The sequence below is a fragment of the Phragmites australis genome, chromosome 9 (genome assembly GCF_958298935.1).
Source record: "Phragmites australis chromosome 9, lpPhrAust1.1, whole genome shotgun sequence".
NCBI classification, from domain to species: Eukaryota; Viridiplantae; Streptophyta; class Magnoliopsida; order Poales; family Poaceae; genus Phragmites; species Phragmites australis.
In genome coordinates, this window is record NC_084929.1 from 32,619,444 (window position 1) to 32,639,566 (window position 20,123).

The 20,123-nt window shown below is 43.8% G+C and overlaps 2 protein-coding genes across 5 annotated transcripts; both read left to right on the forward strand.

The window, feature by feature from the left end:
- The first annotated feature begins 3,123 nt into the window (after window positions 1–3,123).
- LOC133929235 (alpha,alpha-trehalose-phosphate synthase [UDP-forming] 1-like) lies at window positions 3,124–12,878 on the forward strand. 3 transcript variants are annotated; one of them, XM_062375913.1, is made up of 18 exons: window positions 3,125–3,478; window positions 3,609–4,146; window positions 4,260–4,357; window positions 4,468–4,856; window positions 5,543–5,657; window positions 5,894–5,995; window positions 7,614–7,764; window positions 8,440–8,528; window positions 8,792–8,840; window positions 8,975–9,075; window positions 9,161–9,348; window positions 9,465–9,582; window positions 10,009–10,188; window positions 10,282–10,404; window positions 10,484–10,571; window positions 10,662–10,792; window positions 10,887–10,985; window positions 12,299–12,878. In XM_062375913.1, exons 2-18 carry the CDS (start codon window positions 3,657–3,659, stop codon window positions 12,704–12,706), a joined length of 2,919 nt encoding a protein of 972 aa, XP_062231897.1. In that variant the 5' UTR covers window positions 3,125–3,478; window positions 3,609–3,656; the 3' UTR covers window positions 12,707–12,878. The 3 variants fall into 3 exon arrangements, with proteins under 3 accessions (XP_062231896.1, XP_062231897.1, XP_062231898.1); XM_062375912.1 differs by having other exon boundaries at window positions 3,124–4,146; XM_062375914.1 differs by lacking the exon at window positions 3,125–3,478 and having other exon boundaries at window positions 4,011–4,146; window positions 4,223–4,357.
- A 135-nt stretch (window positions 12,879–13,013) lies between these two features.
- On the forward strand, window positions 13,014–14,927 carry LOC133929236 (uncharacterized). 2 transcript variants are annotated; one of them, XM_062375915.1, is made up of 2 exons: window positions 13,014–13,617; window positions 14,029–14,927. In XM_062375915.1, exons 1-2 carry the CDS (start codon window positions 13,540–13,542, stop codon window positions 14,548–14,550), a joined length of 600 nt encoding a protein of 199 aa, XP_062231899.1. In that variant the 5' UTR covers window positions 13,014–13,539; the 3' UTR covers window positions 14,551–14,927. The 2 variants fall into 2 exon arrangements, with proteins under 2 accessions (XP_062231899.1, XP_062231900.1); XM_062375916.1 differs by having other exon boundaries at window positions 14,032–14,927.
- The last annotated feature ends 5,196 nt before the right edge of the window (window positions 14,928–20,123 follow it).

The window sequence follows — 20,123 nt, forward strand, 5'->3', positions numbered from 1 at the left end:
CTAATACAAAACTCTTATATGAATGACCCAAGAGGCTCAAGTGGCTGATTCAAAGGGCTCAACTAGCCATATCCCTCTATTTATAGTCTAAGTTCCTTGACTCCTAAGCTTCCTAGCTTGTTATCAAAATATCCATCTCTTGTAGTACACTACTATCTAACACCGAGAGTATTTTGGTCTATTTTCTCCTCCATCAATCGGAAGACCAAGATACCTTCATGACTTAGCTTTGTCTCGACGCAAGCTTCACGATGATGTCATGTGCACTTCCATTCTTCCCACAGTTTTAAGGTCAAACCGCAAAACCCCTTGCATGCTTCTCAAAGCGTAACTCACTGCCACTTGCTTGACTTCAAGCAAGCCTCTTGATGTCGACACGTGTACTCAGTCTTGCGATCTTGACCGCTGACAAGTCTCTCCTGCTCTCGATCTATCGGGCCGTCTTATCACTTGCACCGATATCCCTTTCGCTTGACTTTGTCAACACACCATTTTTATCCATCTTTCATGCTTTGCTTGACCTCCACGTGTACAGCTAGAATCACCTTTGACTCCGTCCAGCCTCCTTGATTGTCTAGCACAAGCACACCGCTTGGCCCCGATCGTCCTACTGTCGGCCATCAAGTTGCATCCATCACCTGTACAAAATAAGACAAGCAAACATATACTTCCAACTCCATTACGGATTAGTCAAAATCAACATCCTTAGTTGATCAGCGCATCACAAACAATTCATGAATGCCGGATGATCCAGCGTACACATCTCCTGAGCATTGGACCATCTAACGTGCTCAACCTCTCTATACTTGTTCTGCAACCTCTCTGCAAGAAATACCCCAGTGAAACATCTGGCATGTACTGCTCGAGCGCCAGACCATCCGGTGAGTATAAGTCACCAAGAGCCGATTTTCAGCCTCTCTGCAAGAGATGCTCCAGTGTGTATACTATTGAAGCGCCGAACCATCCGGTAGGTATACCAACTTTTGCTTCTAAGTTGGAAATGCTCCGACGTGAATCATATCTGAATGCTGGACCTTCTAGCGTTTCAATTTCTAAAGTGTCAAACCATTCAGCATGTACAATTTTCCTGAACTTAGAGACAAACACACTAACTCTAATTTTCTCTGCAACTTTGGTTAGTCATGATCATATTTGCAATACATAGACAAGTTATGCAATCTCACAAATCGACAAACTAAAGTAACAATTTTGTCGATCACTCATCACATATAAATCAAGACATATTTCCACTTTGTTTCTCATAATGCCACGATGGTAGTCATATAAACCCAATTCTTAATTTATGGACACCCTCTACTTCCAAAACCACAAATAGATACACTGTCAACATCTGGCTCCATACTTCCTCCGATCATCATCACTTCTCCACGTTCTAAATTTCTCTATTGTTGCTGCTGAAGCGTCTCTAAGAAGTTGCTAGCATTAGAGCTCCCCTTCCCTCCCTCCTTCGACATGGCATGCTAGCCTTCCCTCTCTCCCACCATTACAACATGCTCTTCTTTCCCTCGCTCCTCATTGTGCCACACTCGCCAGAATCCGTGGCTACTATACTCATGAGTTTAAGGTTGCCACGATGGTGCCCAATGTGCCCTGCACTCCCTGCATGCACGCCGATTCCCACTACAAAATGTACTGATGTCGATCAACCACCTCTACTCCTTGGGTTCAAAGTCAATTCAAAGCTTTGTTCCTAGGTGTAGACTTCTCCTGCGATGTGGTTGAAAGTTGATTTTAGCCAAATTATTACCACATTTGGTTGAACGTCCGAGCATAAATTGTGTGTTGGAAGCATGTCTTTGATTTCTAATCGATTTGATAATTGTAAAGTTCAAACTCAAGTTAATAGTGTAGTGAAAATGGCTCCATTAGGCAATGATTATGATTTTGATGATTAATGATAATATAGTCATTGGGAGTAACATGTTTGTCAAGAATATATATAATTAGTAGGTCTCATGGATGCAATGCATAAAGCAGCCATCGAAACCGGGATAAAGTTTGATTGAATTGGAGAAGTCTCATGGAAAATGACTACACCAGATAGTCCAGTGATTCCAAAGGTATACACACTAGAGCTTTCCCAGAAGGGTGAAAAACTGAGATAAAATCAGTTTGTTCACACCGGAAGGTTCAGTGCTAAGGAGTTTGCACACACCAGAATATTTTCACTCAGAGGAGGAAAGAAATGACTTCACCGGATAGTCTGGTAATCTTTATGCTCTACACACCGGAGCATTTATTCCAGAGAAGACTGGAACTCTACGAGGCTGAAGATCAATACACCGGAAGGTCTGGTGACTAGATGACAGTGCACACTGAAGTGTTTTATAGAGAGTTGCAAAGAGATGGAAATTAACACACCGGAAGGTCAGGTGATCAGAAGATGTACACATCGGATAATTTAATATTGAAGAAGTTGGCTCTGTCAGGCTCATGTATACATGATAGTCAAGTGATGGAGATGAAGTATTTACCAGATAATCCGTTGTTCAGAAGAAATTTGAGTGGAATTTCAATGTCTAGTATCTACTGATATACATACCGGATAATCCAATGCTTGTACTACTATTGTCATCGGATTATCCGTTGTTCATAGTAAAGTTGAGCCGTTGGAGCAACGGCTAGTCCGTGAGGTTGAGGCTATATATACCCCTCCACTCGTCCATTTGAAGGTGCCGGAGTCCAGATAATCCTTTATACACTTGAGAAGATATTCAAGCCATCAAAGTGCTAAATGTGATCATCCAATGCAATTTAGCACACCATTAGAGAGTTATTAGTGTTATTAGAACTAGAGAGAAGTGTTGCTAGGTGTTGCAACCTACATAGTGAATCAAGGAGAGATCCAACTGTATATCTAGAGGTACGTCGATACCTTAGAGTCTTGGTGACTCGCCGGTTTCCCGTGAACATGTCCCTCGCTGAGATGCATTTCTTTCCAAATGACCCTGATATCGATATACCGTACCGCAACATACTTATATGTTTAAGTATGCATTAGATTACTCTTAAAAAAGTATGCATTAGATTCCATATGAGACGAAGCTATGGCTCCTGTCCTGGCCGCTTCCTGAGGGGCAATTTCGAAGTTAAACATTCGCGGATGCAAAGGTGAGGCGGCGCCAGCGCCATAGGCGAGCTAAGCTGGAGTCCATCCCTCCCTCCCATAAAAGCCCAATCCCTCCACCCCACCTGCATATAAACGCTCGTGCTCGCAAACAAGCCGCGAGTTCGAGGCGTGGCGGCCCCTTCCGCATGTGGCATGCCGTAGCTCTGGTGTTGTAGTCCTCTTCCTCCGCCTGTCCATCTCGCGGTTCGAATCAGGCACCCCATTGCGAGCGAGCGACACAGCTGTTGCTAGACTCGAAGGAAGGGATCGGGCCTCCAGGGCTCGGGTTCCCAGGGGGGAGAGGAAGGGAGCGGCGGGCGATCGATCGTAGAGGCGGCTCGGGATCGGGTGAGTCCTCGTCTGATCTTTGTTCGAACTCCCCGTCCCTGAGTGATGGGCCTGCTTGCCTCCGCCTGTTGCCCCCGCGCCGCACCCGTCGTCGTCGTCGCTCACCGCGCACGTCCGCCTAATGCTGCAGGTCCCGGGGCCGGGGCGGCGTCTCGCGGCGGGGAAGTCGCGGTGGCGCATGAGCTCTGACGCCGCGGGCAGCCAGCGCAGAAGCAGCAGCAACCGCACGAGGGCCCAAGCAGCGATGCCGACCTCCTCGCCCTTCACCAGCGACGGCGGCGGCGGCGCGGGCTCCCCGACCCGCATCGAGCGCATGCTCCAGGAGCACAGCCGCCGCCACCTCTTCTCGTCGGCGTCGCCGGACGCGATGGACACCGACGCCGCCGAGCCCGCGTCCGCCTCCGCGGGGGCCTTCGCCGCGGACGGCGTGCAGTCGCCTGGAACTGCGTCGCCCGCCAACATGGACGACGCCGGCAGCGCGTCCGCGGGGTACGCCGCGCGCCCGCCGCTCGCCGGCTCCCGCAGCGGCTTCCGCCGCCTCGGCCTCCGCGGCATGAAGCAGCGCCTCCTTGTCGTCGCCAACCGCCTACCCGTCTCCGCCAACCGGCGCGGCGAGGACCAGTGGTCACTGGAGATCAGTGCCGGCGGCCTCGTCAGCGCCCTCCTCGGTAATTCCAAAATCTCGCCCTCCTCCCAAATGCGATGTGACGGAGAGATGCATGCATTACAATTCTGCACTAACAGCTGCCTATGTTGATACACAAATTTTCTGACGCTGCAGGCGTGAAGGACGTCGACGCCAAGTGGATCGGCTGGGCGGGCGTCAACGTCCCCGACGAGGTTGGCCAGCGAGCTCTCACCAGAGCACTCGCCGAGAAGGTTGGTTACAATTTGGGACAAATTCCATGTCGTCTGGACCAATAGAACAGTGACTTTTGTTATCACTCTAATAATTTGAGACATTTTTGTGGATTGATTGAACAAAGCAGAGGTGCATACCAGTGTTCCTGGATGAGGAGATTGTGCACCAGTACTACAATGGGTACTGCAACAACATCCTGTGGCCGCTGTTCCACTATCTAGGACTACCACAGGAGGACAGGCTGGCAACAACAAGGAACTTCGAGTCACAGTTCGACGCGTACAAGCGTGCTAACCAGATGTTCGCGGATGTTGTGTACCAGCACTACCAGGAAGGGGATGTAATTTGGTGCCATGACTACCACCTCATGTTCCTGCCCAAGTGCCTCAAGGACCACGACATCAACATGAAGGTCGGGTGGTTCCTGCACACGCCATTCCCATCATCAGAGATCTACCGGACGCTGCCATCCCGCTTGGAACTGCTTCGTTCCGTGCTATGTGCTGATTTAGTCGGGTGAGCATGCCATTCTATTTTGTGTCCGTTGTGCCTCTTGTTGAATTTTATTGTCAAAGCTGAGGAGCTTAGCTGAGCACCCCTTTTTTTCATGCTTGATTTAAGTCATCAAGTAACTTTTATGACTTTGACTATGCTTTTGTGCATGTAAGTGCTAATGGGTCTTAAAACATTCTTGTGGAATTGGTTATTTTTTTGTCCATAATAAAGTTACTTTCAGAGCAGTGTAGAATTAAATCCATTGAATTTTTCGTTCAGACAGTCATAGTGCCTAGGTATAAAAGCAAGTGAAAATGAAGTTTAAATTGGACAGACATGAAATTGCCGGTTCATTGATTGTATAACAGAGAGAAAGCAGTACTATAGATTGCGATACTTTTGTGATGTCTTACTATCGTGTAATAGGAATGTATCAGTGACAATATCGGTGATATATTTACCCTTTTATAGGTTTATTTGTTTTTGCTTTCAACTAACCTGACTAGTCACCCTTGAAGTTTGGATGCAGAACTGTTACCCATTTATCTTTCATTTTTCGCTAAACTTTAAAGGAATTTATTCCAGAAAGGCTAAAATAAAAAAAAAAACAAGAAAATGGATATGAAGTGATCTCTGTAGATGAAGTTATCAAATTGCAATTACTTCATGAATTATTTCATGGTGTTCTTACATAATTTCTTCTTCAGATTTCATACATATGACTATGCAAGGCATTTTGTGAGTGCATGCACTAGAATACTTGGACTTGAGGGTACCCCTGAGGGTGTGGAAGACCAAGGAAGACTAACCAGGGTTGCAGCGGTAAACATCGAAACTAATGTTTTTATGAGCTATGTTATATATGTGCTTAAAGTGTCCTATAAGCTTATTTCCACTCCCACAATAGTCTCTCAACTGTTTTACTCGCTATCTGTACAAAAAATGAACAACAGGATTCATATGCATCTTTTTTTCTTCTCATTTGATCATTTATGAGTTATCCAAAACATATTTGCGAAATGAATGATTCTTTTCACTCATTTGGCTGAAATCTTCAGTTTCCTATTGGGATAGACTCTGATCGTTTCAAGCGAGCATTGGAGCTTCCAGCAGTTCAAAGGCACATCAATGAATTAATGCATCGTTTTGCTGGTCGAAAGGTATGAAAACACTTGTCCTATACTTGCTCAGGGTCCAATTTAAAATTCATTATATAAATCAGACATGGAAATGAGTTCATTAATATATCTAGGTTCCATCTGATTAACTTGCCAAAATACATACTGCAAGATCCATCATCCAATTTTCGATTTATAGAATTGTGAATATGATATTTCTCTTTATGTGAGCTCCTTTGAAAATGTTTGCTTTGCAGCAGGGCGACCATTCCCTGTGCTGTCTACATCCAACTCTGTGTGATTTCTTTCTAAGCTAGAATAGACTTTATGGCTTTTTACTTTGTAATATTGTCAGCTAGCATGAGCAATTCACAGTAATCCTATGCCAGTTGCAGAATAGATGCATCTCTAGTTATGGCTTGTCTTCAGGATAAGAATTTGTTACACACGTTACACACGAATACAGGAAAAAGAGAGCATGTAGTACACGGTGTGCTTAAATTGTCTGCACTTTTGAATTGTTGCAGTTTACTTCTAGGTGATTATCTTGTTCATGAAAACTCATAACTCTTTGACTCTGATGAATAAATTCCATATCATTGTGCCTGAAACTTTACATTGAAATGGCTTTAATGAAAATAGACAATATTTGCCTGTCAATCAAATTACCTACAGAGCAATGGCTGGTTAATAATCTGTGGTTATAGTTGTGTGGTGGTACATTTCTCTGCATTTTATACAACAACACCACCAGTAGCCTTTTCTCCCAAAATCCAACTAAAAAGATGATGTGAAAACAATAATGATAATAAAGGTACTAGTAATAGTAACAAAATAAAAGTAATAACGGCATAAGGAGACTGACGCACAAGTTATGGTTCTGACACGTGGATTGCTAATTTCCACACGCTTCTATCCGTGGATAGTTCTTTAAGGATATTCCATTCCTTCAAATCTCTCTTTACAAACTCCTCCCATGTTAGGTTTGATCGACCTCTGCCTCTCTTCACATTATCAGCGCGCCTCAGTATCCCGCTATGCACATGTGACCCTGGAGGGCTCCGTTGGATATGTCCAAACCATCTCAACCGATGTTGGACAAGCTTTTTCTTCAATTGGTGCTACCCTTACCCTATCACGTATATCATTATTTCGGATCCGATCCTTTCTTGTATGGCCGCAAATCCATAGCAACATACGCATTTCTCTGCATTTTATCATAGTGATAAATTGATAAGCAGGGCAGTATTTCTGTTGTGCTTACTAAAACATGTATTATGTATTCACTGGTTGAACATTCCATGCACTTCAACAAAAAAGAGGCTACAGTACTGTAGGTGCTGAATGCCCTGGAAATCTCAGTTTTTCTTTTCTAATGTTAGCTGTGCACCACCTTCTCTTGGTGATAGGACACTGCTACTGAATTTTCCAATTTTGCTTCAGTTCTACCTGGTGCCTTTTAGTAGGTGTAAGTAATTGCCAGTCTCTACTTTTGTTTTTGTACATTTGCTATCACTAAAACTCCTTTTTTATTTTTTTTACTGATGTACCTTATCGTTTACCTTTGTAACGCCTTTAATTTTGGACTTTATTATTCTTGTTGGCATTAGATGATATCTCGATGTTCCTTATAGTTTTCTGCTGTTTGCTGATGTGATAGGTAATGCTTGGTGTTGATAGACTTGACATGATCAAGGGAATTCCACAAAAGATTTTGGCCTTTGAAAAGTTTCTTGAGGAAAACCCGGATTGGAATAATAGAGTTGTTCTACTGCAGATTGCTGTGCCAACAAGAACTGACGTCCCTGAGTGTATGAGCCCTTTCTGTGTTCTCCCCTTATCTTTTTATACTTGATGCAACTCTGCAGGCATGTGTACAGTATATAAGATGTATGAATATGATTTGTTTACTTTCATTCGTTCTTAATTTATCAGCCAGGTTTCTTCTTTATTGAATAAAATTCCTTATACAAGTTAACTGAAATGATCAGTTTTAGTAACATGTTCTTGTTCGGAGTAGGAGACTTTGTTAGGGTACTTGTTACATTTTCTCTAACAATGTTGCGAGTGTCTCTCGACCCCTTATTTTTGGCGGTGTTGGATGCTTTAAAGTATTGGGTGTAAAATTATTCACATTTTAGACCCTTTTACTGTTCTCTTTATCTTAATGAGCCCATATGTTTGTTTCTGGTTGATTATTATCGATAAGAAAATACGTCCTATACTCCTATTAGTAATCACTAGTCTCTTGTTTGTCGGAATTTGCTAGAGAGCATATATACCATGCATGAATGACTCATAGCGCCCACTTGTTGATTTGAAAGCGGGTTTAACATTCTTATGAGGGCCTTGCTTTTGCTCAAATGGATAAAACGAATTGTTTTATAACCTTATTTGCTAGTTTTGGCCATACTCCATATAACTGTTCTGCAAGTCTAACCTGATTGTTTCTGGTCACTGACTAACTGGTTTGCTATGATCTGCAGATCAAAAGCTTACAAGCCAAGTGCATGAAATTGTTGGGCGCATAAACGGTCGATTTGGAACATTGACTGCTGTCCCTATTCATCATCTGGTAGTTTTCGCAGTTTTCATTGCTACCTCCATAGCTGTCTTATGACCTAACTATACCTAAGCATTATGTTCACATCTTCTGTTGAGTAGGCACTAGCTACTAGTACCAAATACCCAACATATTGTTCTAATTTCGTAGAACTCATACTATCTATTTGGCTGTATGAAGTATTACAAATAAAGCATCAAGATTTCAGCAACTTGCATCAGAAAGGCTTCGAGCAAGGTTTTTTTTTTAAATCTGAAATAATGTGTTCCTTGCAGGACCGATCTCTTGATTTCCCTGCCTTGTGTGCTCTGTATGCAGTCACTGGTAATTGTTACAATTCTCTTGATACTGACATTTGGACCAATGAGATTGCTTCCACCCCATTATGCCGATTGTACGTTCCATCAGTAGTTTAGTGCCTTTTGTCATACTTGTCAATATTCTCTGTTTTTGTTTAGATGTGGCTCTTGTAACATCACTGAGAGATGGGATGAATCTTGTGAGCTATGAGTATGTTGCATGCCAAGAATCAAAGAAAGGAGTTCTGATACTGAGTGAGGTAACTGATCAATATCCATGTTGTATGTTGTCTTTTTGGGGAAATATTGTATTATATAAATGTGCTGCTATTACTGTGATTTCAGTTTGCTGGGGCAGCACAATCACTTGGAGCTGGTGCCATTCTAGTAAACCCTTGGAATATTACAGAAGTTGCAGACTCAATACATCATGCCTTGGAAATGGCATCCGATGAGAGAGAGAAACGGCACAGGCATAACTATGCTCATGTGACAACTCACACGGCTCAAGATTGGGCTGAAAATTTTGTATGGTGAGGTGCTCGTTTCCAATAGCTTGGTTTGTAGTTTGGTGGACCAAGTCTCTTTGGTTGTAAAGTTTGTTTGCAACTCAGACTTTCTGATGATTATCTCTCCCTTTTTCATGTAGTGAGCTAAATGATACGGTTGCTGAAGCACAACTGAGAACAAGACAAGTTCCTCCCAGTCTCCCCAGTCAAACAGCAATCCAACAATATCTGCGTTCCAAAAATCGTCTGCTCATATTGGTAATACTGTATTTTTTTTTCTTTCCTACTTGATAGGTGCAGGGTAATTGTGCATTCTAGTGTTATTTGGATATTCAAATTCAAAAACTGCTCGCTTGTTAGCTGATAGCAATTTCTCTCCATAATGTCACTTTGAGCAGTCACATATTTTGCTCTTATGCAATTATTGTCTTCACTCTGGCTGTAGCCTTACATTTTTTGCTAGACTAGATCATCATGACACATTTATGACATATTCAATTGTCCAGTGAAGTCCAGTGAAATTTTCACTTGGCATAAAAAGGCTTTCTGCACCGTTGCACTTTCAACTACTTCATGAATCACACACGCAAATGATGGATAATGTTTTTAGTTGCAATGAATGACCTTCATTGCACCTTAACAATAGCAACTGATATTCCTGTTATTTATCCATGTGATATGCAGGGTTTCAATTCAACATTGATTGAGCCAGTTGAATCATCCGGGAGAAGGGGTGGTGACCAAATCAAGGAAATGGAACTCAAGTTGCATCCTGACTTAAAGGTTCCTTTGAAAGCCCTCTGTGAGGACGAGCGTACTACAGTTATTGTTCTCAGTGGAAGTGACAGGAGTGTTCTTGATGAAGTAATACTCAGACCAGACCTGTTCCTTATCTAGATGTGATCGATTGACCACTATATTTCTCATCAGAACCAACATATCACTCCCTGTGTGCAGAATTTTGGAGAATTTGACATGTGGTTAGCGGCAGAGCATGGGATGTTTTTACGCCCAACCCACGGACAATGGATGACAACAATGCCTGAACATCTGAACATGGACTGGGTTGACAGTGTAAAGGTGCACCTATTTCTTGAATAATGTCCCGTTGTAACTTGTAACCATTTAATATACACCTTCTGATATCATTTTTCCCCAGCATGTTTTTGAATACTTCACAGAAAGAACCCCAAGATCTCATTTCGAGCACCGTGAAACGTCATTTGTGTGGAATTACAAGTATGCTGGTAAGTGTTTACTTCCATGTGTATTTTTTAAAATAAAAAGTGTTTGCGCCATAACATATTTAATATTATTTCTTCTTGCCTATTGCATAGATGTTGAATTTGGAAGACTACAAGCAAGAGATATGCTACAGCACTTGTGGACAGGTCCGATCTCAAATGCAGCTGTTGATGTTGTTCAAGGGAGTCGATCGGTTGAAGTTCGGTCTGTTGGAGTTACAAAGGTCAGTGGTTCAGTATGATGGTTCATGATGATGGATAGTTTTCTCCATATTTTGCTAGTTGAGGTTTTACACATTATTTGTTTTCTTTCTACAGGGTGCTGCAATTGATCGTATTCTAGGGGAGATAGTTCACAGCAAAAGCATGGTTACTCCAATTGACTATGTCCTATGTATAGGACACTTCCTTGGAAAGGTAATTCTGCAGTAAGTTCATGTTTGTGTTCCCATTTCTTAGTTCAGTAGATGGGATAATGAAAGCATCATAAACTTTTGAATGAAGAAATGAAAGGTAGAGAACTTTCGAATTGACATTTTCTTTTACACGTCCCAGAAATTTCAGTATTGTGTTTTTCAGAGAAAGTTATACTTACCTTTTTTATAGCAAAATGAAGGAAGATCAAAGGAAATTTGTATTGGCTGTATTTAATACTTGGGAAATGCTTCAAGCACAACCATTTGAGTGCAACTCGAGTACTCGAATGGTTTGTCCTTCTTTTTTTCTCTCTCTTTAGGCCTCTTGAGGCTTTGTATGTGGACTAGTTTTTTTCTTCTATCTTAATACAAAGGCGCGCAGATCTCATGCGTGTTCGAGAAGGGGGGGGGGGCAATACATAGGTATGGAAAAATAGAGATGGGAGTGGGTCAAAGTCAAACTGTCAAAGGGGAATATATCTTTCCTTTCTTTTACCTACTGGAACAATGGTAAAATCGTAAAATATCCTGTTACCTATATAAATCATTTTTAGGTTCACATATGAACCATTTTACGTCTTAAGGAGAATCATCAGTGTTCATAACAAATATTAAGTTTGATATTGTTATGTACATCAAAATATTGAGGGCCTCTTTATTCTAGCTTCTGCTTCTGGCTTCTCTGTTGTCAGAAGTCAGAACAAACGGGGTTTCTGAAAACTTGCTTTTATAGAAGTCGGAAGCCTGTTTCTAGGGAAAATGAACTAGAAACTGAGAAGCTAGCTGAGAGTAACTTTTCTGAGAAGTTGTGTACTGAGAAGTTAAAAATTTATTGTAAACGTCAACAACTAAAATCCAAAAATAGTTTTTCAGAAAAGCCACAAGCAGAAGTAGCAAACAAACGGGCCTTGAGTCCCTAATGGACCAATAGAAGCATCCTTGTCAATCAGCTGATGCAACAATGCAAAATGAGTCTAGCAATGCAAAAGTCAAAATCAATCAACAAAGTCCTTATGGATATGCTTCAGATCAAAATTGTTTTGCAAAGTAAACAATTTGCAATTGTATGAACTATTTGTTATGGAAATAACAATTCTAAGAAATGGTGGGACTTTCTGCATAGATCATGCATGTTTCCTACGTTCGTTTAAGAAGCGTTGGATAATTTCCATGTTCTACTGTAGGAATTCATTTATTTTAGGTCATTCATGTACTATCCTGATTCTTGATGAATTTCTACTTTAAGTTGTGGGGGGGGGGGGGGGGCGCTATTATCTTTGGCTTCATTTGGTAACATTCGCTTCCTCTTTTCAGGATGAGGACATCTATGTCTTTTTCGATCCTGAGTACCCTTCTGAATCAAAAGTAAAACCAGACGGTGGCTCAGCATCTCTAGACAGGAGGCCGAACGGAAGGCCGTCGAATGGCAGGAGCAATTCCAGGAACTCGCAATACAGGATACAGAAGGCACAGGCTGCATCTGAGAGGTCGTCTTCATCAAGTCACAGTACAAGTAGCAATCATGATTGGCGCGAAGGGTCTTCGGTTCTAGATCTGAAGGGTGAGAATTATTTCTCCTGCGCTGTTGGAAGGAAGCGGTCCAATGCCCGTTACCTGCTTAACTCATCAGAAGAGGTTGTCTCCTTCCTCAAGGAATTGGCAACAGCAACAGCTGGCTTCCAGTCTAACACTGCTGATTACATGTTCTTGGATAGAAAGTAAATATCTAGTCTCCAGGCTTCACCATCGAAGTATTAACTCTCAAAAATATCCATTTCTTATATGCACGACAGAGTTACACCGGTAGCTGGTCAGCATGTTGTACAATTCTGTACAAAATTTAAGCTCATGATAAAACTGCGAGAGGGCATCAAAGGAAAAAGGGATTAGAGTTTCTTTGGTTCTGGTATGATCTGCAATCGTTGGTATCTTTAATTGACGCAATTTTCAACTGAATGCTCTGTCAGATATGAAGATGCACCTGCTGAGAACCAAACAATTGTTTTGGTTACATATTAACGCTGACGCTTTCTACTTTTTCAAGATGGTGATTGTGCTGGCGCTTTTGAATTTTCGGTTAAAAAAATAGATTCCTTTTATTGAATTTGATTTGATTTGTGATGGCGCCGATTGACTTCAGCTGCAATACACCTGCATCATGATTCGTGAGGCCACATCCATGTTCCTCCTCTTAGAAAGATATAACACGCCATGCGAATTTAGCTACTTACTGGGCGTCAAAAGTTTGTACTGGATGCATGTTCAGGAAACAAGAAAGTTGAGACTGAAGGGAGGCTTAGAGCAAGGTGAGACTGAGGCAGGTTCGGTGCAGCCCCTGACGGAGTCAACTTGCATAGGCAGAGAAAGCTACATATATACTACTGCAGTTTGCAGGGCATGCAAGCAACAAACCATCCCCATCAGGGGAGCCCAAGCTGGGATGACTTGATCCCTGGGGCTCCTCCCCAATCCTAACCACATTCCTGCATTACTTGGTCAAGCAACGGGCCTTCATGATTGCTGATCCATTTGAGTAATGCAGTTTAGCATTTGTTATGTGCTCGCTTCCGTCACTCGACGATCTCCACCCCAAGCCCCAACCTCTCCAATCAAGCACCTCCCAAAAAAAACAGGTATAATATATAAAATCATTCTTGCAAACCAAGAATTTTCCAGAGTCCAAATGAAGCACCTCCCCGAAAAATAGGTATAAAACCATGCTTGCAAACCAAGAACTCCCCCAAGTCCAAAATTCTGGTACTAGTTTAATGAATTCCTCGTAATATCAGAGAAATTCTTCGTGACACTGATATTTCTTAGTTAACACAAACTGTACATGATTAAGTTGACAAAGTCTCATTAAAATCCAGAGTCGTCACATAATTTGCCATTTTGCAAGCATGAAAAAAATCATTTTGAATCGAAATGAAATGAAGAGTGCCCCGTACGTCACGTCAGGGGGCCCAAGCAAGCTCGCTGACGTGGTTATCTTACAAACATAAAATGTTCGGCTATTAGCGTGACTACATTCCTCACCCCCAAAGCAGATGGAGGAGCTCCAAGAAGCTGACATCTTGTGGCCGTGGACGGAGACGACGCCGTCGCTGGAGGAGGAGGACTACTTACCGGATCCCGAGCTGTACGAGTACGATGCCACCGTCGTCGACTTCTCGTGCGAGCTGTTCAGTGAGACAGCTGCCTCGTCGAGCTCAAACTTGACGATGAGCGCGCCGTTGTCTGACTGGTCGTCATCGGACGGCTTCTTCCTCTCCGGCTCGTCCATGGTTTCCGTCGGGCTTGAGCTCGACGCGACGGTCGAGTTCCAGGAGGCGGACGTGCTGTGGCCGGACACCGCCGATGCGGTGGATGACGACGCGGCGGAGTTTTGGTGGCGTTCTTGCCGTCGTGTCGAGGAGGCGGCTGCCGCTGCCGCTGCTGCTGCTGCTTGCGGCAAAAGTGAAGGGCGGAAACCTGTGGTGTCGTCCCCGATCGATATACCCACCAGAGTTGAAGTTGCAGCCGCGCGTCGCCGCCCGGCGGCCGTGTTGTTTCATCATCGTCGGTAGCATTCGTGGCCGCGCGTTCAGCTCATCGGTGTGCTTTGTGTATTTGGTCGTGATATGGGACTATGGAGATCTCTTTGCTTGTACGTAGTTCGCTTGTTTTTGATGGTGTTGTGTAGGAATGTTTGCACCGTGCGTTTGAAGCTGCAGATAAATTGAATCGGTAGCAAGAGAAGCTGAGATCCGGAGTACAGTGATATTTTTCTTTCGCGACGAAATTTAAATTTTGTTGCCTAGCTTTTTCTTCGTTTCATTTTGACGATAAGTTGCAGAGAATGTTGTTGAAGTTTTGAGTAGGGAATGTAATTAAAATCTTCCAAAAGAACTGAAGAACTAAATCTGTGATGATACGAACGAAATGCATGCTATTCTTGGGCTCCTTTGGTGTATGGTTGGCTCAAAAGCGTAAGACGCATTTGGCAAGTGCATGGTGCAATACTGCAATGGATTAGCTGCTTTTTGTTGGTCCATATGTAAAGCTCGTAATAATATTATTTTTCATACTTGTTCATTTTTAAAAACATTGGCAGATCTGCTTAATGAAATGAGTAAGGAGGATTTCCTGCGTGGAGCCCAGCTGCTGGAGACGGTGAACCAGCTTCTGGCAAGGTGGCAGCTGGTTCGTCATCCCCCAATGACAGCCAGCTATGACGGCCAGCTGCGGATGCTCCCCAACCCACCTCAGGAGGATGATGACCAGCAGCAGACGGAATATCACGAGGATTGACTGATCGAGTTGTTTGTTCGAACCTGAAGTCTTCATCTGCTATGCATACTTTTGGCTGGATGCCCTTGTGACGAACTTTGTTCTTCCTCTCCCTGATACTCCGGTTAAGTTTGGTTGAAGTCTTGATATCTGCTAGGTTTCTAGTTGCGCCTCTATTATATGCTGGCTGTAACGAACTCCTTTTCCGCTCCCTTTGCTTCCTAGACCTACAGTCTCTATATTCTGGTTGTAAGACACAATTATTCCGTTATCTGAAGTAATGGAAATAGGGCTCCCCGTTGTAACAAAAAAACGGTGCAATGGCCGCGTGCTTGGAATTTGCTAAGCTTTCTCGAGTAACGACCTGCAATATCAACGCATTAGGCATGAGGACATGATATGACGACGTCATTTTGTACGCGTGCTAGTACTTTGAAGATTAACAAGGATGTATCAACTTGGATATAATGCAGGTTAGGCGAACTGATGAAACTGGGAAATCGTGTGCCAGAAGTCGCCGTCTGGAGGTTGGGCGCAGCCTCGGGAGGAAGGAGGAGACACGTACCGCTGTTGATGTTGTCTCGAAGGAGACCCGTCGCTAGAGGCTACGGGAGTGCGTGGCGCTCGGCGGAGGCCGAGGAAGGCACGCTTGAAGGCGCCGGGCGCGTTGATGTTGGCCGACGCCGCCGCCAATGTGGTGATGAGTCCCGGCCGCCATTGTGAGATACACCACTAATGAGGTAAGAAGACTTCGGTGTTTATCTTCTTACCGTTCTGTTTTTGTGGATTTGGCCGATTAGCGTCGATGTAGAACCAACGTGCTGATAACATATTTAAGTCAATAGTAATCGAGAGATTAAAGAGTAATTAGAGTCAACTCATTGATCCATTGCATTAACTATTGTACCAATATATATGTACAAGATGACACTAATACAAAAACAATTTGTAGAGATGGGTGGTAATCCATTTACCAACCGTCTTTGATCGAAGTTCTATGAAAATAGACAATTTTTTCGGATGTAAAAGAGATCGCATGTGAAAACCGATTATTAGAGATAGTTCACTTAAGAAACTATATGTGGTAGTCAATCCTTGAGTCGAAGTTTTTTGGCTTGAAAAAACCGAATTTTTTCGCCCAACCAGGCACCCTCGCTGCCGCGTCGTCGTAAGTCACAAGTCACGTGAGTTTTCACACACGTACGGTTTGTGGCACTCGAATCCAAGATCTATTAGCTCACGTGATAATCCTTACCATCTCACTGCATGAGTATTTATTATACTAACAGCATATTCAATCATTTTGATATCTTTTGTTTAAAACTTCAAATAATTATTTAAACATCTAAATGACTTCAAATAAAAAAAATTTAACTACTAAGTTGTAGATCTCGTCGAGTGTTATATTTTTCATATAAATTTTGTCCCCATCCAATTTTGTATGAAAAAATTATAAATTTTTAAGATAAACTATCATACATTATCATATGCGGCTTCTTATGTGGCCTGCCTGTAGTAATCATCTGTAACATCCTAAATTCCAAGAAAACTTGAAATAAAAAATTCGAAAATAATTCTAAACAAAATTCAAACCTTTTCCATTCTCTCCCCCTCCTTGGACTCAATCTGGCCTGGCTCCTTCTCCTCAGCCCGCTCTCTCTTTCTTTCTTTTCTTTCCCACGACCCAGCCAGCCAGTCATCCCTCCCATTCCTTCTTCTTCCTCTCACTCCCACCGCCCGCGCCCGCGCCCGTGCCCGAGCGTTGTAGCCGTTGGACCCTGCCAACGAGTCATGACAATGCCGCTTGCCTAACTCCGCCACCGCCACACCATATCGCCAACGGAGTCGCCATCCACACCGCCCCTGCATTTTTGCTCCTCTCTGATGGTCACCGCGCACCGTGTCCCACGCCCAGAAACCTTTCCCGCACCACATGACTGCCGAGCTCGTCCTTTCTCACACCACGCGTAGTCCACAACGCCACACCGCCGACATTGTCGCCCTTTGACAAATCATCGCGCCATACCACCGCCGAACCCCACCGTCGACACTGTCACCCTCTGCCCGGCTATAAAAGCCCCGCCGCCCGCTCCTCCGCTCCTCACCGCCTTCTATCACGCATGTTAAGGCAAGCTCTGGCACTATTTCTCTCTCTCTCTCTCTCTCTCTCTCTCTCTCTCTCTCTCTCTCTCTCTCTCTCTCTCTCTCTCTCTCTCTCTCCCCCCCCCCCCCCCCCCGTTTATCACTATCTTCCCTCCGATGGCCACCACCGTCGATCCACTCCCTGGAGCCACCGTTGTCCAATTGGACCCCATGGAGAGCTTTAACGCACTACCACCGTTGTCCACTACCCTCTACCTCCCTCGCCCCTCCGCTCAACCCTTTTCCCTCTCCCTCGAGCTACCACCAAGCCGCCATGGCCGCTGACCTTCGCCTACGTTGTCGGCCGCTGTTGATACCCCACCGGTCAAGCCGAGAATAGAGTACACTCCCTCACACCCCGTGCATGCTCTCGACACCCTAAACCTCTGTCCAGATCGCCTCCCCACCTGTTTCCCCTTTCTGCTGCCACCTTCCCCAGCTATGGCGTGCTGTTGGCACTGTCCCGGCTGCCTTCCGTCGTTGAGGTGCCCGCCACTGGCTTCACCGTGCTATGCTGGTCCTTGTGGGCCAATGTAGCAAATATGACCCTCTTAGGGCATATATGTGATTTTAATAACTAATGATAATATTGTCAATGGGACTAACATGTTTGTCAAGTACATGTCTTAGTATGTCTCATAGATATAATACATGAAGAAGTCACCACAGTCGGGACAAAGATTGATTGAATTGGAGAAGTCCTAGGAAAAGTGTTAACGCTAGATGGTCTGGTACTCGCTAGAGCTTTTTCCCTGGGTGTTTTGAACACGCCGGATGGTCCAATGATATAAAGATGGTGCATGGTGGAGCATTTCCAGAGGAAGGAATTGAAGATGCTACGCGCCAGATGGTCTGGTGTTTTGAATGGTACACGCCGGAGTATTTATTTCAGAGAAGGTGTCAACGGCTTGTTTGACGTGGTTGAATATGCCGAATGGTCTGTCAATGAAGATTGGCTACGCCAAAGTATTTTGCACAGAGAGAAGTGCGCGCGGGTTGGCTCGAGTTACACGTCGGATGGTCTGACGATGAAGCTAGTCATCACACCGGAATATCATGTGTTCAGAATTCTTTTGAGTGGGGTTTCAATGACTAGTTTGTGGAGGATATACATGCCGGATGGTACGGTGAGTACAATCTATTTACACTGGATCATCTGACGTATACAGAAAAGTTGAGTTATTGGGGCAATAGCTAGTCCATGGGGTTCAGGCTATAAAAACGCCTCTGCTCGGTCATTTGAAGTGGCTGGAGTCTAGAGAAGCTCATAGACACTTGACAAGTACTTAAAGTGATAACCATGGTAATTAAGCACAAGATTAGAGAGAGATTAGTGCTAATAGGCTTAGAGAGAGTTGTTGTTAGATGTTGCTGCCTAGAGAGTGGATCAAGGAGTGATCCTACATTGTACCACATGGTAAGCCAACACCTTGGAGTCATAGTGACTCTTCGGCACCGTGAGCCTTGGTGGCTCATACTTGTTGACCCTCCAACTTCGTGTGCAGCGGCGGCAAGACTCTTGTATAGGGACGCAGAGACCCTTGCCTTAGTGTCTCAAGCTCTAAAGTGAAGACGATGATAAGTGACTAGAAGAGAGACTTGTGGTGATATCTTGCCTTGGAGGTTTAGTGGCTCTACCCACTTGAGGCCTTGGTAGCACAAGGGTCGTGACCCGGTGCCATTCGGGAGCTATAGCCTATGTGGCTGCTCTAATATGGACTATGGGTGGTATTTATATCATCGATATCACAGGATAAAAATTCTTTGTGTCGAGTTTGCTCTCTTTAACATCTTTACGATTCTGTATTTACTTCTTACAATCTATCCTTGCATGTTTACCTTCATATAGTAATTTGCTAGGATTGACTATATGTTGCAAACTTTTGAATGGTAGAGTAGACACACTAGATAAACATAGAGTATTTAGATAGAAATTGATATCGATTTATCTTGTGAAGTTTTTTGGAGCCGAATAGTTCCAATTTACCCTTTCTTAAGACATCACCGATCCTCTATAGCCGGTTCTTGGTCCAATCCGAGGCTAGGAGCCACCGACAACGAGCTCTCCGGTGAGCCCCCGCTTGGAATTCCTGGTGTCGCCGTCCCAACGCTGCCCTGACGACTGCCGCTCTTGTGATGGCACGTGTCGTTCATGTCGGCGCCATGTCAGCACTACCTCAGCATCGGCCCCACCCCTTTAAGCCCAATCAATTGCCACGCCATCCGGTCCACACCCCCGGATCACCATAGACCATAGGCTAGAGTTCCTCCGTTCACAGCTCTGCGAATCCAGTCCACAGAACAGTAACCTTTTTCTATTTTTTGAAAATCCTTTTTCCAGATAATATTCCTCCCCTTTTTTCTGAATTTATTTTGCTAGCAACTTCTTAAGCCCATATCACCTCCATTTTAACTCCGATTTCGGCGATTCTCTGTTCTTTCATCAATATTCATCTAAATTCAAACTCTATCCATTCCCATCAGTTTCATAAATTTTGGAATTTAATTTGTATTTTTTATATTTATTTGTGTGTTTGTGTTGTTTGTATGTCACGCTTTAGAGACCGGAGAATTCAAGGAGAAGGAGGAGGAGTCGGGAACGTAGAACTTCGAGCAGGACCCCATCGAGGACTTCAACAGAGGCAAGTCTCAATACATTTTCCTCGTTGATCATATTGAACCCAAATTTGTCACCACAACCCATAGCAGCCGTTTTCTACTAAATAAT